Source organism: Elephantulus edwardii, unplaced genomic scaffold (assembly GCF_000299155.1).
Source record: "Elephantulus edwardii isolate Elephantulus edwardi_28Jun2011 unplaced genomic scaffold, EleEdw1.0 scaffold00223, whole genome shotgun sequence".
NCBI classification, from domain to species: domain Eukaryota; kingdom Metazoa; phylum Chordata; class Mammalia; order Macroscelidea; family Macroscelididae; genus Elephantulus; species Elephantulus edwardii.
Window position 1 is genome coordinate 3,646,219 of NW_006399973.1, and position 13,033 is coordinate 3,659,251.

Consider the following 13,033-nt stretch of genomic DNA (forward strand, 5'->3'; position numbering starts at 1 on the left):
CGCGAGGCGCCTTCGCTCTTGATTTTCTTCCCTGCGGTCCTTTGCCCTCTCGCCTCTTTCCAGCCTTTGTTTCATTGAAATAGCTTCAGAAGAGACACTTGCCTATGGGAAACTCGACACCTGAAAGGAGTTCTTCCTCCTCCTCCTCCTCCAACTCTTCTTCCTTCTCTTCCCCTCCTCCTCCTCGCGCTGGGTCTCTCGGCGTCCCGCGGACCCGGCGGAGGAGCCGGCGAGCGGGCGACTGTGCAGGGGGCGCACCCAGCCCCGGTTTCTGTTACTCCCCAGTGACCAGCTCGGCAGGGGAGGAGAGACTTGGGGTGCCCCGGCTTTAGTTTCCTGCAGATCTTGATGAGCAGATCCCGGATAGGATCCCTTCTTTACCGCCCTCGTCCCCGAGTTTCTTACGCAGTTGAGCGATGGATTTCTTTGGGGCGCACTCCCCGGCTGGAAAGGTAGACTTCTCCAGGTAATCTGTGATCGCTAAACACTGTCACTCGACAGACCTGACCTCCCTTTCTGAAAACAGAAATTTAAGGGAAGATTACAGTCAAAGGGAAGAAATTTAAGTGGGAGCTCTTGTGGCCTACTCTGTAGGGAGTTGCAGTGCTAACCGCATACGATACGCTTTTCTAGTAGTTCGAATCCACCGGTGGCTCCAAGGGAGAAAGATAAATCTCCTCTTATGCGATGAGTTTGAGTTGAATTTTTGAAGGGAAGGTTAAAGCTTGCTTGTGTTCTGGAATTTTCTTTTCCCTATATGAGCGAGAAAAATTACTGTAGGAGTTATTTTGCCACTTGCATCATTGATGGCAATTACAAGTACCTTGTTTTTAATGTACTGAAATATCAAGAGGATGGAACTTTTAAATCAGAGCAGTAAACTAAAAAGTACCATACTTTAACAACAACGACAAAAAGACTTTTGGAATGACCAGGTAATGAGAAGTAGTAGCGTTTTGACAAATGTAATAATAAGGTAAGATGTTGATAACATTAGGAGAAATTGGATGGCGGAAATTCTGAGTTTTTATTTTTTCTTGTACGTGTAAAATTATGACAAAACTGAAAAATTAAGTCGTTCATATCTGACCAATTAGTATGGTTTGTAAGTATTTGTTGAAGAACATACCATTTTAACGTCCTTTTAAACAATTGATTAGAAGATGAGACAAACGAGGCACATTAAATATTTTTGCTGTAGAATATGGAGTTGAATGATTACTTGGGATATTTCAAATTTTTGGAGGCATCATTGTTGAAGGATTTAAAAATTATCTGAAAGTGATGATGAGCCTTTAGGGATTAATAACAGTCAGACAGTCCTATGAGGAAATAAGAAAGGCAGCTGGCCTTGTGCTTGTTCCCGTCCTAGTTTAGATAGGATAAAATTTTGGCTTTAGGCACACTTTGGAAATACAAAACACCTCCAGGGTAATTACAAATGTAAAGCCATTTGCAAAAAAATATTTATTTTCTGTTCCTTGTACAAATTTTGAAGGGGGGAGGGAGAAGGGAAGCAAGAAAAACTAGCATTACAAGACTAGCATTACGAGTTGTGAATGAGCCAACTACTGTCATAATCTTCTGGAAGTAACTATTACGCTATTAATAATAGCTTAGCAGTATACCAGTCAGTCAGTCACTTCAAGGTACCACTGCTTCAGTAAAGACTAGACTTTCATCTTTATGGCTCAGGGACTGCCCCTTTGTATATGTTCCTTCTTTGTTTAATTTGTGGTTTGAATAAATAGTATTTTAGATTTTTCAACAAACTCTGCTTTGAACAGCCCATTTTGTTTATTTTTATGATAAACTAGAATACTACCTCGAAACTTCTTTCCTCATCAAATATAAGCTCCTAGGACTTTATGCCTAGACATGAGTACAAGTTGGTTTTAAAACGATACAGCATTTTGGCAGAGGTTTAAACTGTTAGATTACCCTTACCTCCTTTATCAAAGAGCCTCTTTTTTTTTTTTTTGTTAAAAATACCTAAAAAAACCACCACACGTCTGTATCTAGTTTTTAAAGGGGGGGCTGGGTGATTACCAAACCCTAAACCTTTGTTGATGACTTGAAAAGATAATTAATCTTTCCACATTCACTTTTAAAGTAGTAAGTTACCTTTAGGCCATTTACATACTTCATTTGTGTGATGCAATGAGAACTGATCTTCAAACTTGTTAGTTTGAATAGTAGAATTAGAGTAGGTCTGAACATTGTAAATTTCTTCCCCCCCTTCCTCTGAAAAGCAGCAGCTTCATCTCACTAGAGTTGGTTTTCTGCTTTTCAGTCTATTAACTTATTTAATAGTACTAGCTGAACAGTTACTGAGACTGTTTTCAAGTTTTTTAAGTCAGTAATGTTTGCTTTAATCTTTTAAATGAAATATTCTGTAAGACTTTGTTAAGATTTCAATTGGTTTTTCTTCTCACCAAACTATAGTTTTAAAATTAAACTGCTATGCCCAGTGTGGAAAACAAGTGAAGGTTTTAAACTTGATTTCCCCACATTTGTAAAAAAAAAAAGAAATTGTTTGTTCAGTGGCTTCATTTATTACTATAGATTGTTAAATGTTTATCTTTAAGATAAACCAGTTAACTCCCTTGCCAGAGAATTGGCGCCTCTTTATTGGTTTAGTACAGTCAGTCCCCTTTGGCCACATTCCATGCTCAATCTGCTGGTAATCAGGAGAATATTTGGCTTTCTCATATACCCTCCAAGACTGAACAAAATATTCTTTTCTCTTTCCACCTCCTTCTCTCCTTTTAGGTGAGAAATGTTTTAAGACATGGGCATCAACAAACAGGAGTAAGGGGGGAAATAACATGTAGCAGCATGAGTACTCTCTTAGGGGATACAGTCCAGAAGAAAAGAAATGCTCTGTTTTGCCTTTCTGTGCTCTTTTGTTTATATGAAGTATTTGAACAGTCTACCATTTTCTTAAGTTTGATTTTTGGTTGTTGTTTTTTTTTTCTCTCATATATCCTGGCTGCGTGAATGTCTTGTACCTTACTGGGTGGCCAGTTGACCTGAATTTAAGTGTTTTGTCTTCGGCTCTTTTCTTATGACTTGGTAGGGTTATTGTTGAAACAGTAAAGTATTTCATTCCCTAAAATGTCAAGGAAATGGTTGTTTGGCTCTTTTCAAAGTAGCTTATGATGCCTTACAGTATAAATCCTTTAAAAACCCCTCTGTTGTTCAGTCAGTTATGACTCACATTGACCCTATAGGACCTAAAGTAGAATTAGCCCGTAAGGTATCTAAGTTTGCAATCTTTACGGAGGCCAATTGCCAACTACATCTTTCTCCCATAGAATAGCTAATAGGTTCGAATTGCCAACCTTTTGGTTAGCCAAGCACTTAACTACTTGCTCCCAGGGCTCCTTAGAAATGCTTTAGAATGTGATCATTTTTGTTTTAAAATTTCTCCATAGCAAACGGCCAGTGTTAGTCCTTCAGAATGAAGCACTTTATCCACAGCGGCGCTCCTATACTAGTGAGGACGAAGCCTGGAAATCCTTCCTGGAGAATCCTCTCACTGCAGCAACCAAAGCGATGATGAGCATCAATGGAGATGAAGATAGTGCAGCTGCATTGGGCTTGCTCTATGACTATTACAAGGTAGATTTGCCTACTCTTTAAAAACTCTTAACAACAGTCCAAGATACACTTGATTCAACAACATATAAAACAGTAATTTGCTGGTAGAATGTAATGCTGCCTCTGTAATGACTATAAATAGGTTAATGGGTACTTTGACTTAATCTGGTTCAAAGCTGAAAATCTGTCATCTTAGAATCAAAAGGGTGTTTAAAAAACTTGTGAAGAAGCCAGTTGTCGCAGCTCAGCTCTGTCTGAAAGACGAAGCTCCTGTCAAGGAGGATGATAAAAATGAAACAAAACCCATTGTCACAAACTGCTTCTGGCTCTTAGCTGCCTGTAGGGCTTTTTTACAGAAGCAGGCTGCCCCGTCTTTCTCCCATGGAGCAGCTGGTGGCTTCAAACTCTCAGCAGCCAGGCACCTAGCCACTGTGCCTCCAGGGATCCTTGGAGAATGATAGCTGCGTCTTAATTTTGAGTATTTTGCTGATGGTAGTTTTTATTCTTGTGAAGAATAGAATAGACTGTGGTTAACTTACATGTGTTCTAACCTTCAGTCCTTTGTAGTCAGAATGGGTTCTTTCCCCCTAAATAATACTATGTCGTTGTTGTTGTTTGCTGTGAGTAGGTTGGAACTGAGTTGTGGCCTCCAGTGAGGTTACAGAGGCAGTAAATTGCATCAGAGGAGAGTGTGCATCTTTATCCTGTGGAGCAGCTGGTGGATTTGAACCATGTGCCTTTGGGTTGTCAGCACAGCTCCTTACCACTAGACCATCAGAGCACCAAATGATACTATAGAATCCTTTATTTTATTTGATTGTCACCACTCTACCTCATGAAAAACTTTATTTCCTAGTGTTAGACTTTCAAGTTTTTAGATATCAGGATGTATTTTGTAGTCTGTTTTCTAGATACTTGTTTAGGTATAATTGAATAAATAAAATATGTCCCCAAAATTTTACACTGCTCTCCTATCTGACATTTCTCCTACCTCATCACCATCATCATGGTCTTAGCTACACTTACTGATTGCCCATTATTCCAAAGTCTACTCTCTTTTAAGTACAACAAGATGTTTCTGTTGAACTTGACTTAGCCTGTATTAATTTTTGACATTCTTTCTGTTGATATGGCTATGAAGAGATTGTTGTTTACCATCAAGTCAGAGCCAACCCTTAGCTGACCCTCTGGCGGCTTTTCAGAGTAATTGGCATGGGGAGGAGATTGCCTGTCCTCCTCCCATGGAGCAGTTGATAGCCTTGAACCACATGCCTTCACATTTGCAGTGTAGCTTCTTGCACCTAGCCCACCAGAGCTCCCTATAAAGAGATTAGGATATCATTTAAAACAGCAGGCTGAGTTGAGGCTCAATTTTGCCATGTGGCCTTTCTCTCATTATTACAGTATGTAACTGCTTTATGTAATCTTAGAATGTTGTCACTACTAATTTTATAAAGACAGGAAATTTTCAAGGTTCCTGAAGCAACATGAAACTGTGGGACAAAATTTCCTAATGACTGTCTCATTATGCATGAATATGTGTCTCTCTCTATATCTTATCTGTTCTGAAAATGTTCAGACCTACAGAAAAGTTAAAACAATAAGATAATTAACTTCTGTATACCTTCACCCAGATTTACCAGTTGTTTGCTTTCTCTTACAATTTAGCACTTTATTCTTAATACAAGAAATACTAAAAAAAAAAAAACAAACCAACAACAAAACAAAAGCAAAAAAACCAAGAAATCCTGAAAAGGAGGGATGTGAAGATGTTTGATTATCACAATTAGTGTGGAACTTAAACAAAGATTTACTCATTTCCTAGTATGAGGCCATGTGTTCAGTTTGTTTTATCTGAGAGATTGAAGTGAGGTTTCCCACCCTCTTTCAGTATGAAGGGAAATTCTTATAATAACTAATGATAGATGTTAAAAGAAATCCTTTCCTGGAAAGCTTAGCCACAAAAATTTGCTTTGAAGTAAAAGCTGTTTAGATATCTGGTCATTTTTAGGCTTATTTTGTTGGCTCCATTAATGTAGAACTTAAGATGTTAGCAAGGGAATTGCAAAATTCATTCAAACCTTTTGAAAAAAGGAGAAAAGCAAGCTTAGTGTCAGAAGGACCCATGTGATAACATAATTAACGTGGTTATATTTGAGTATGTTTCAAATAAAGATTCATAAAAGTATTTCTAAGTCTCCTTAGGAGATAAATCTCTATCCTTTATGGGTGATGGTTTTTGGAAGTGTTATTTTTTCCTCTCACTTTTTAAAAATTGTGCCAGTTTTCATATGTATATTTCAGTGGCATTAATTATGTTCATCATCGTGTAGTTCAGCAATCCTCATTAATCATTACTGAATTTTCCATCTAATGTTAATACTATTAACAATGTTAGTTGTAGTTGTCAGATTTCTTGTAATGTGTTTATGATGGTAATTTTCTTGTCTTAATGTGAACTGACATTTCTTTCAGTTCTTTGCATCCAAGCATTTGTTTTGTCTTTTGTTGTTGTTGTTATGTGCCATCGAGTCATCTGTGACCCATAGTGTACAGCAACTCTGAACCCTGCCCTGCCCTGAGCCAGTCTCACTAATTCCAACACACCAACAACCCCCATTGCCTCAGTTACTGTATCAACCCATCTCATCTGGGGTCTTCCTCTCCTGTGATGTCCCTCTACCATTCGAACTGAGCTGGAGAAGAGTCTTGAACATACATACCATGGATTACCGAGAAAACAGATAGGTCTCTCTTGGAGAGGGTGAAACCAAGTTTGTCCTTGGAGGCTAGGATTTTGAAGCTCTGTTTCATATACTTTGGGCACATGGCCAGGAGAGACCAGTCCTTGTCTTTAGTACGGAATCATAAATATGGAAATGGAATTTTCACATTACATATACATTTTAAATAGCTTACCAGTTTTGTAGTACATGTGATTAAATCTCAGTTGAATTGATATATATAATATACTCACAGCAAAGAACATATCACTAAAAATGAATAGAATAAAAAAAAAGAGTAGGAAAAACCTGAATTAGATTTGTCTTTTGGATAATTATGGTCTTTTGGTGATATGAATCTCAAAGTATCTAAAGAAATTTATCATATAAAAGCTAACATTTGGATCTTCTCTTGGAAAGAAACTAATATGTCCTCCTTTGATTTTATCAGAAAGGCTAGACAGTGGAGGAGAGAAAAAAGATTACAGAATCCAGTTATCTTTTCAGGAGCAGCTTCTCTATTATATGATAGGTAAATAGTGAGCTCTGGTGGCCTAATAGTAAGACGCTGTGCCGCAATCCTGCAGGCACATGGTTTGAATCCACCAGCTGCTCAGTGGGAGAAGGTTAGGCAGTCTCCTCCCATGCGAGTAAGCCTCTGAAAACCCACTGGAGGGTCAGCTGTGAGTCCGTTCTGACTTAACAGTACACAACCACTAAAACAAAATATAAATGGATCAAACCAGACCAGAGGTTTTTCTTGTAATAGGTAAAACTCAAACTTGAATAACACAGTAAATTTTGATGTGCTGAACTTACCTGGCAACCTGTCAAGTTGATGACCAGATTGTAAGCTCTTTGGGAATAGACACTATGTTGCTCTTTGCTGTGTCTCTTGGTGTTATGTACCATTAAGTCAGAACCAACCCAGAGCTGTCCTCCCAGTGGGTTTTCAGAGTTCACTAGTAATTTTTTAACTAAATGAATAATTGAAAAATAAAAGGTTATGTTTTGGGGTGAAATATGCCTTTCTAGGTAGGAACTCAATTATTTTCTTACCTTTAATGTATAAGGTCCCAAGAGAGAGAAGATCCTCTACAACAAAGGCAGATGTTGAACACTCAGAGCCAGATCACAGCAAAAGGTAAGATTTCATACACAACCGCATAAATGAGTATATCTTAAAAGTGCCCTATTTCTGTGGACGTTTAAGTTGGCTTACTGATAGAAGAGACAGGTAAGTTGATTTCTTAAACTCTGAATTCATGTTTCATTCCTGATTTGCCTGTGGCTAATTATAATTTAGTGACCTTGTAGAACAGAGGAGAACAGCCCATGTGGTCACCCTGCAGTAAATCTTTATGGAAGCCGACCGCATCCTGTGAAATTGCTGAGCTTGTAATTCGCAGCTGAATGCTTTAACCAGAGTGCCACCCAGAGCTCCACTCAAAGAGGTGGTGCCAATTAATAATGGCTAATGGTCTTTAACACTTGAATGCCAGATACTATTCTGAACATTTTAGTATATTGTATATTGCATTTAATCCTCACATCCACTTTTATTGGTAAATAACATCATTATTCCTATTTCATCGGTGAGAATTTGGTTACTAAGAAATGAAGTAACTTGCTTAAGATCATAGAACATTTGAAACCAGGCTGTCTGACTGTAGAGTTTGCTCCTGAACTGCTGTTCTGTGCTGCTTGAGTAATATTTTCAGCACTGGACCAGTAAAATGAGTATTCAGATTATTTGAAATAAAGTATATTAGTGACTTCTCTGAGTCCTCAGTATTTCAAATGACATTTTACTGATATTTTGGATTTCCACAGGGAGTTATGCTCCTAACCCAAAGCCACTCCTCAGGTGGTTTGGACCCACTAGCTTGCCTTCAAGAGAAAGATGGGCAGTTTCTTCCTGTGAGATTTATAACTTCAGAAACCCAGTGGAAAGTCAGCTGTGAGTCAGTTCTGACTCGATGGCAGTGAGAGAGAAAGAGGATATAAACAGAAGTCTTTTCTTTTTCCCTCTAACTTGGACTATGAGCAGAATCCTAGTGGTATAGTGGTTAGATCACTCAGCTGGTGACGAAAAGATCATAGATTCATACCCACCAGCTGTTCTGAGGGAGAAAGTTACGTCATAGTCTAGTCTAGTAAAGAAATCCTATGGGATAGATTTACTGTACCCTATAGGGTCTTGAAACAGTGGCTTCAGCTTACTTGACAGATATTACAGCAGTTTAATTTGTTTATTAATATGGGCTTTCATCCCTTTTCTAATGTTTTGGTCTCAACCAAGTGCATTACTATTATATAAGACCCAATATAAGACTCAATTGTCATTAAGAAAATAAAAATCGTCCAAGTGCTGTATTAACTTTATGCTTGAAAACAAAGTATTCTTTCTTTTCTTAAAGAAACAGCATACCAAATGTGACTGAACCACCTCTCATTTCTGCTGGAGAAAACCGAGTACAAGTGCTGAAGAATGTGCCATTTAACATTGTACTTCCCCATGGCAACCAGCTGAGCATTGATAAGAGAGGCCACCTAACAGCTCCTGATACAACAGTCACTGTCTCCATAGCAACCATGCCTACCCATTCCATCAAGACAGAAACCCAGCCACATGGCTTCGCTGTGGGAATACCCCCAGCTGTGTATCATCCTGAGCCTACTGAACGAGTGGTGGTTTTTGACCGGAACCTTAGTTCTGACCAGTTCAGCACTGGTGCTCAACCTCCAAATGCTCAAAGGCGTACTCCAGACTCTACCTTCTCGGAGACCTTCAAGGAAGGCGTTCAGGAGGTACAGGAAACCAAAACATCTTCCTAAAACTACAGTGTGTTTGTATAAGTATCAGGTTCCACCTTTTCCTTGTTATGTAAGCTTGAAACTCAGGCTGAAATGAATGGATTAGGAATAAAGCATTTTTTTTTTGAGCAAGAGAAGAGGCCCTCGGGTATAATTTGTAAACTAAACCTTTTAAAACCAGAAATTATTATCAAGGACACATGGCTAATCTTACCAGCAGCTGAATTCACAATTATGATTTCAGCTAAGTGATTTGCTGGAGAAAAGAAAGAGAACTTCATACTTAATCTTTCATTGACATCGGATTTGTTCACATAGTCTGTTTTGCAGATTTTTCCCTAGACAAAACAAACCCCCTGACAGTGGTTTTAATGTAAAATTCTTTATCACTCATTTGCTTCGTGGTTACTACCATCAGAGGCAGGTAGATCTCAATGACAGATGCATTGTGTGAAATTTAATTGCAAATACTTGTGAGGGCTTTGTGGTAATAAACATCTCATCAGGTGAAAGAGACTGAAGGTATTTGAAATGATACTTAATGACTCTTTGAGAGGAAAAGCATCTATTTCTATTTATGGAGTTAGCAGTTGACAAGTAGCCTCTCCTGCAAAAATATACCTAATCTGTTGAGCCATGTTGTGAATTTGAAACTATATCTTAATTGTGAACTGGTAAGGCTGACTCATCAAAGCCAAAAGATTTTGGCTGCGGATTCTAGAATTTGAAAAGAATTGGTTATGTGGAAAGATGTGAAAGGAAAATAGTGAAATCGTGTGCTTTCTGGAAATACCTACTTAGATAGACTTAATTGTTGAGCGATATGTGAAATAAAACATTTTTTTTTAAATTTTCTGTTCTTTAAAAAAAGTTAAATTCTTTCATTATTGCTGTTGGGGTTTTTTTGTAGACTTTATATGATATTTGAAAATGCATATTGAAAGGGTAGTTGTGGCTTATTACATCGCTATTTCAGGTTTTCTTCCCCTCGGATCTCAGTCTGCGGATGCCTGGCATGAATTCAGAGGACTATGTTTTTGACAGTGTTTCTGGGTAATAGTTGTCTTTTAATTTTCAGCTTTTATGGCATTTCTCTTCTGTTAATTTGATATCTGTGAATCAGAGGTGGCATTAGTGGACTTTTGGCTTTTCTCTTCCTATATTTTCTGTGGAAATATCTTTTGTAGAGGACATTTGCTTGAGTACCTTTCATTTTGAACTCTCAACTGTGCTTTACATTTTCTTGTTCCTTGGTGTTGGTGCTTCTTCCTTTTGGTTTCTTTATGTGATGGTGGTAGAAGGGAATCTAAAATAAGAGATGAAGAAAGTAAATAAGATTTCTGACTTTCTTTCTGTTTCAGAAGGTTATAATTCTGTGAGAATTTAGAAATAAAGGCTGTTTTATTATTTGCGTCACTAGTAATGAAGTTAGCCTTTTCCTCTCATTTGGCAGCCTCTTCTTTTAACCTCACAAAATTATATCTCTGGGAATGTGTGTATTTTCAAAGTTAATTAGAAACATAACAAAGTCCTAATTTATTTTAGAGTCTAGAATTTAGTTGTTTGATTTTATTTTATGAATTTTTATATGTGTGCTACATTTTGCATTTTGTAATAATTTTTTTAAGTCTAGGATTTTATGGGAGCGGAGTCATTCCTTAACAGACCTGCTTCAAATGCTGGAGTCACAAACTCAAATGTACATGTGTTTAGGGTCTAGGATAGGGTACTATCAGTAGTGTTTTACTTTAAATGGTCACATAGTAAATATTTTCAGCTTTGTGGGCCATACAGTCTCTGTTGTGACTATTCAGCATTGCAGAAGACCCTGCACAGAAATGAATAGTGAGTGTTATAATATTACAGTGAAATGTGGTTTGCTAACCACAATCTAGAAAAGTTATTACATTTTAGGAGCCTGCATAAGTGGAAGTGTAAGATATTAGGAAATGTTTAGAACTGTAAAGTTTCTATCCAGAAGTTTTAAAGACAAAACCAAAAGTGCTCTGCGGGCCAAATAAGATTTGATCATAGGTCCACCAGTCACCTATTTGTAATCTCTAGTAAGTAGATACCAGATTGGCTACATGTCTTGTGAGGATTTTCTTCTAAATTGCTTTTTACTAGTACCTCTAATATCTTGAAATTCCAGATGCATAATTATTAATGTCACATCAGAATTTCTTGTGGTCATTTCTTAGTCGCACTTAAATGATGTATGAGAATTTATGAGCTACAAGTTGTTTTGTTTAAAATTATCATGAAAAAGGTAGCAAGGGCTATTTATAATAGTTTGCCAGTTGAATTTTTCCTGCAAGTTTGCTACCTTACCCAGTATATCTATGCTGAAGCATTTTAAGATTGAACTAAAGTATATAAGCTCCCAAGACAGTAGATTGAAGATGTATGGCTTTGTTGTCCTCTAGGAACAACTTTGAATATACCCTGGAAGCTTCAAAATCACTTCGGCAGAAGCCAGGAGACAGCACTATGACATACTTGAACAAAGGCCAATTCTATCCTATCACCTTAAAGGAAGTGAGCAGCAATGAAGGAATCCACCACCCTATCAGCAAAGTTCGGGTAAGTTCTGCTGGGGAAGGCTAGCCACATGAGTTGGGTATTTGTATGTCTATAGTAAATCTAAATAAAAAGTCTAAAATTGCAATTTTAAGTGTTAATTAAGAGTAATTCAGTTTTTCAAAGCATACTCACCCTTTAGTGTCTTTATGTTGTAATGCTTTCCTCTCTCATAGAGTGTGATCATGGTAGTATTTGCAGAAGACAAAAGCAGAGAAGATCAGTTAAGGCATTGGAAATACTGGCACTCTCGGCAGCACACAGCTAAACAAAGATGCATTGACATAGGTAAGTAGCTCAGAGCCTGCTTTTATTCCCAGAGGTGCAGGCATCCAGCTTTCTAAATCCAATTATTTTTGGCAGTGATCAGCTTCCTGCCGAAAGCATTTGAATTTTTATGCCAGCTGCTGATCTGTTCCAAACACTGTTCTTGGCCTCCTGGAATCAGTACTGTTTTACTAGTACTTCCTTCATGAGGGTATGTGCCCCATGGGGTGGGTTTCCATGTGACACCCAGCCAGAGAGCTGTGTAGCCACTTAACATGAGTTTCCCACTCTTCAGATTGTGAATGCTTCAAGAATTTATTTCTTTAATAAGATTTTGATTATTTGGAGATTATTGTTAGGAGGGGGGAGAAAAAGCAAGTCAACAAATGGAAGACAATAATACTGATAAGTAATTGGCTATCATTCTTCCTTAGCTATGTATAAAACTATGTTGTTAATCTCTTAGATCTATAAATAGTCATCATTCTGACATGACAGCAAACTTTGCAAATTCGTATTTATTGAGTAGTTTTACAAAGAACTTTGTTGTTGCTCTGTATATAGTTTTCATAGAAAACCAATTGTCTGTAGCACAGATGGCTTTTTTCTTTACCTTTTGTAATGCTCCTATTCTCTTACAGAAGAATTACTATAACTAAATTCAAATCTTGATTTCATGGACTAGTTTTTGTGACTGTAAGGTAATTATTTAACATTTTAGAACTAAATTTCCCATTTTGACTGAATCAGATATCTCTGTTTACCTCTTTTACAAAAATTCTGACTTTTTTAAAAAAACTGGCTTCATCTTAACAAAATCTTAGTGCAAGTGATCCAGAGTGATAAGAAAACTGAATTATAGGTTGAAATGCTATACTCTCATTTTGAAACGTGAAATGACAGATATATTTTTCTTTTTCATTGCCTCCCTAATAGCTGACTATAAAGAAAGCTTCAATACCATCAGTAACATTGAGGAGATTGCATATAATGCCATTTCTTTCACTTGGGACATTAATGATGAAGCAAAGGTAGGCAATAAA

At 37.5% G+C, this 13,033-nt stretch overlaps 1 protein-coding gene across 1 annotated transcript in view; it reads left to right on the plus strand.

The window, feature by feature from the left end:
- GRHL1 (grainyhead-like 1 (Drosophila)) overlaps positions 1 to 13,033 on the plus strand; it is an 83,453-nt gene that overhangs the window by 435 nt on the left and 69,985 nt on the right. Inside the window, exons 2-8 of the mRNA XM_006898206.1 lie at positions 3,438 to 3,624; positions 7,400 to 7,470; positions 8,747 to 9,137; positions 10,120 to 10,196; positions 11,570 to 11,726; positions 11,900 to 12,011; positions 12,927 to 13,021. Coding sequence (XP_006898268.1) covers positions 3,438 to 3,624; positions 7,400 to 7,470; positions 8,747 to 9,137; positions 10,120 to 10,196; positions 11,570 to 11,726; positions 11,900 to 12,011; positions 12,927 to 13,021 — 1,090 coding nt within the window. The remainder of the gene's footprint in view (positions 1 to 3,437; positions 3,625 to 7,399; positions 7,471 to 8,746; positions 9,138 to 10,119; positions 10,197 to 11,569; positions 11,727 to 11,899; positions 12,012 to 12,926; positions 13,022 to 13,033) is intronic.